This window comes from Camellia sinensis, chromosome 9, assembly GCF_055761805.1.
Source record: "Camellia sinensis isolate YWXY chromosome 9, ASM5576180v1, whole genome shotgun sequence".
NCBI classification, from domain to species: Eukaryota; Viridiplantae; Streptophyta; class Magnoliopsida; order Ericales; family Theaceae; genus Camellia; species Camellia sinensis.
In genome coordinates this window covers 193,900,215-193,904,883 of record NC_138969.1, presented here as the reverse complement: position 1 = coordinate 193,904,883, position 4,669 = coordinate 193,900,215, and the positions used below count along the sequence as shown (strand labels likewise).

The window sequence follows — 4,669 nt, the reverse complement described above, 5'->3', positions numbered from 1 at the left end:
GAGAGAGAGAGAGAGAGGTTATCCATCCAGTATCTCCCAGTTATCAAGTACCAAGAAGAGTAGAAGATTTTGGGCACACAGGACAGGTGATTGTAACTTCGACATGTCAATTATTGGCATAAGAGCCTAGAATAGAAGTTTCACAACTATGGAGGTGTGGAAGTCCTACACCATTTATTCATGGGTTTTCAATAGTATAGATTAAACATCACTTGATACGGAGGCCTTGCCTAGCTGTTTTGCAAGTGCTCCACTTTGAGAAGTTGGATTTCTTTGTGGTTGTTGAAGGTACAATGCAAGAGGTAAGCCACATAAGGACGGATTAAAAACTAATTTATGTTGAAATTGATTTTGAAGGAGAGAATCATTTAGCATTGCCTTTTACACAACGCTATGAGCCTTTGTTTAGTTTTTGTTTTCCCAAAATTCCATACTCTAGTTTGAGTTTCATTTTGAGTGTCATGGGTAGTTTAGATTGAAAGAAATACCCAATTTTTTGAAGATAAAGCTAACTGCTTTTGAAACCTTGTGGATTTGTTTTTTGACTTCTTTTTGGGTTTTGGTTGCTCCTCCTTTCAAAAGGATACCATTTTTTTTAATTTCTAGGGATTGGAAAGCTGTCCGTAGTTTGTGATTTTTTTTTTTTTTGTGTGGACTTCTTCTCCCCCTTCTTGTACAAAACCCCCCCCCCCCCCCGGGCAAAAAAAAAAAAAAAAAAGTTAGTTAAACAGAGCAACACCTTATAGAAAGCAACAATGCAAAAACTAAGAAACAGAGATAGTGCAGATTTGGTGAATTCAACAACCAATTGGATAGTCTGAGGTGGCTATTTGCCCCTTCTTCCTAGGGTTCTTTGATTACATACTTAGTGTATTTGTCCTCTGACCTTTTAAAGTTTTGGTGTAAATTCTCTCTTGGTATTGAAGACCACTGAGTTACCTACAGAAAAGTTACACACACACATTGCACTTTTGACTGTTATTCTACACATTCCTTTTGAGGTAACTTACAGAAAGAAAGACATGTCACATCGAAAAGAAAAGTTGTAGTTACTTTATGCAATACAATACATCACGAACACCACCACAACCAAACACCCAATACTTAATGAACTCCAAGACAAGCTCTAAACTTAATCACACATCAGAAAACTAAAAAAAACTAGGCTAAACGAGTAGCTTTAATTATCTTAAAGTCTTGCTAATTGCCTTATTAGCCTCAGTGACACGTAAACACACACACAAACACAGTTGACATTGAACTCAAACTGTTATGATTGGACCCAAGTTGATGGTATTTTCCACGGCCTTCATGGCTTCGAACCTTGGCTCCTTGGCCTGAAACTTCAGGCCAGCATAGAGCTTCATGTAGTCCTCGAACACGAATTTCGGATACACTTGCTTTTGCTCTTGTCCTTTCTCTACCAGTGCAGGTGCCGGATAGATGACAGCATCGCTGCCCGGATTGTAGAATGAGGCTAGCGACATTCTGTTTCTGTCTGACTGAGCAATCACACGGTGCATCACACTCTTGTACATGCCATTTGTGATTACCTGTACAAATACAATGACACACATAATTACTTTGTTAGAACCATGTTTTTGTCTTTTGGTTGTGTCTGCAATTTATAAGTTAGCTTATTTTTGTATTTAGTAGATTTTTTTTTTTTTTTTTTTTTTTTTTTTTTTTAAACTTCAAGTCAGACTGTTTTACTCTTAAGGTCCGTTTAGACAAGACCATCTTAAAATTTTTTAAAAATTAGAACCTTTTTGGAAAGGTCCAGTAAAGACAAAAATCAGCCAACTTTTTAAGGCTTTTTTTTGGGGACAAAATGTAGCTTATTTTTGTCTTTAATGGATACTTTTCAATTTTGTTTTTTATTTTTTATTTTAAAGACCGTAGTCCATACGGACTCAGAATAAAAAAATTTGATTAAAAATTGAAAAAAGTTCACTGAAACAAAGTTAACAAATGTTTCAAATGAAGATGACTAATGTTTTGGGTTATGTAGTACTGTTGTACCTCAAGTTGGTCACCTATGTTGATTACAATGGAGTGCTTCATCGGAGGGACATCGATCCATTCGCCATCCTTGAGCAGCTGGAGTCCGCTGACCTTGTCGTCTTGGAAGAGGAGGATGATTCCACCAGCGTCGGTGTGGGCTCGGAGGCCCTTGATCAGCTCCGGGTGGGGACACGGAGGGTAGTTGCTGACCTTGGTGCCAAAGGTTGGACCCTTGGAGCCATAGAAAGCCTTCTTGAGGTACCCTTTCTCTATCCCTAGATTCTCACATAACAAGTCTAAAAGCTGCTCTGCTAGTTCTTCTAGTTTCTTTGCAAATTCCTTCATTGTCATCCTGTTATCAATCAGAATTAAAACACGAATCAGCAATGCTACGTACCTAGAAAAAATGCACAGAAAATGAAATGTGTTGACCGAATTCAGTTTGCATCTATACCATGCACTTCTGGCATGGCTGGTTGTGTTTTTGTTTCGTTTTTTATTTTTTACTTTTTATTTTTTTAATTTCATGTTTTCAAAAACAAATCAACGAAATGTTTAAAAACACTCACTGTTTCATTGTTGTGCAAAATCAAATTTTGAATATTTGAAAACAGCTTTTGAGTTTTTTTTTTTTTTATAAAAGGGTTTATTTTTGGATTTTTTTTTCTTTCTAAAAACAGTATTCAAAAACAGTCTGCCCAACAAATTTGGCCTTTTCTAGAAAATGAAAACATAGAACACAAAATGAAAGTGTCTCGAATTTTTCTCGTTTTGTTTAAAAAACATGAAAAAACAAAAATAGTGTTCGGAAACATGATTTTGATATAATTCGCCAAAACTAGAAAAGCGGACTTCTTTTTTTTTTGGTTGAAAATTTCTCCCAAAACAGTATTCAGAAACAATTCGCCAAAAAGTATGTGCTTTTCAGAATATGAAAACATAAAGCAAAAGAATGAAAACAGGAATGTTTCGAACTTTTCTTGTTTTGTTTTTAAACATATGAAAAACAAAAAACACAACTAAACTGGGCACTTTTGATGGGTTTGTAGCTTTTCCGAACAGGAAATATGTAAGCAAAGGAATACATAGAGTGACAAAACTGTGATTTTATGAAAACTAGTTCTACTAGCATGAGAGAGGGATTGAACTTGATTATGATGATGTTAATTCACCTGTAATCTTCTTCGAGATCGGGGATTTCGGAGATGTTAGAAGCAGGAAGATGGCGCAGGAAGAAGGTGCTTTCCCAGTCTAAATCATCGATTTGAGACTGAGCAGCCTCTAAACCCTTGCTTGCCACCATTTCTTTGAACCTCTGTTCCATGCACTTCTTGTAGTGATCCTTTGTTAGCCTCTCCACACTGTCCATAAGCTCATGGGATATACCATGATTCATCAACTTAAAAATATACCCAAAAAAGAAAAAGAAAAAAAGTTAGTTAAAACTTTCCAAATATAGTTAACAACTGCTTCAAATATCACACAATTAGATATTGGGTTTGTCTCCTCTCACAACTGGACTCCAGTTAACTAGACAGAAGCCGTGTGTTTATATACATATTAGTGAGAGAGAGAGAGAGAGGGAGAGAGAGAGAGAGTTCTGTATAGTAGATAGTAGCTATTGATTTAGTGATTTTACTTTTTGATTCTTATAGTTACTATTAGAGAAGATAAATATTAGAGGAAAATATAATATTGTTGTGGGTTCTTGTGGGAATCAAATTTTCGTTTACCTCAAAAAAGCCCCAGTTCTCACAAGCATCTTTGATCATCTCCATAGTAGTTGCTCTCTCTTCACCATTAAGTTTCTCCATGTAAATGACTGGGAAAGCCTCCATTCTTTCTCTCTCTCTCTTTCTCTCTCCAGTTCTAGTATGTCGAAGTCTTTGTACCTCTATATGTTGAGTGAGGGGTCTGGGGTGCAATTTATAGGCCTCTAAGAAGTGAGATAGTGGGATAAGGGTTAGTGGGTTGGGGGGATTTCATTAGAAAAAAGAAAAAAGACGAGAAAAGTTATTACCAAAATTAAGTAAAAAAGAAGAAAGAAAAGGAAAGAAAAGAAAAGAAAAGAAGACAGGACTTGTGCAGCATGTATGTCATCACATGCTGATGGATCCCACCATTATTGGCTCAGTCTAAAGAGCCATGCATGGTTTATTTGCATAAAATTATGATGCTTTCGAAATATAATTAATGTTATTTTTTATTAATAAAAAATTATAGTACATACCCTTCTTAACAAATTACCTAGTTAATAAACGTGAGTCAAAATATTTTATTTATAAAATTTAGTGATAAAATAATTTTAGGATGAATTGTAAATTTAAACATTCATTCGATCTTTTATTGATACACTTGATTTACAGAGCTTTCGAATGAATTGTAAATCTTAACGTTAAATCATTCATTATTGATATACGTAATTTACAGATAATTATGAGCATCTAGGATTTAGTGATGATTACGATTACTTCCAAACATTTGTTAAATCTTTATTAATATATGCGCTTTAGAGATGATTACAAATAATTCTCAAAGAAAATTAATTATATTACGAACACAAGAATCAAATATAAAATAAAATACATAATAATTTAAAATGAAACACATAAGACACATGAGCATAGAAATTTTTATAAAAGTTGTTGGTAATACCCAATGTTAA

At 34.6% G+C, this 4,669-nt stretch overlaps 1 protein-coding gene across 1 annotated transcript; it reads right to left on the bottom strand.

Moving 5' to 3' along the window:
• Window positions 1–1,030: 1,030 nt before the first annotated feature.
• Window positions 1,031–4,099, bottom strand: LOC114314435 (1-aminocyclopropane-1-carboxylate oxidase). Its single transcript, XM_028260910.2, has 4 exons — window positions 3,738–4,099; window positions 3,177–3,403; window positions 2,023–2,356; window positions 1,031–1,553 (listed from the first exon to the last, which is right to left on the bottom strand). Exons 1-4 carry the CDS (start codon window positions 3,840–3,842, stop codon window positions 1,263–1,265), a joined length of 957 nt encoding a protein of 318 aa, XP_028116711.2. The 5' UTR covers window positions 3,843–4,099; the 3' UTR covers window positions 1,031–1,262.
• Between the last annotated feature and the right edge of the window lie 570 nt (window positions 4,100–4,669).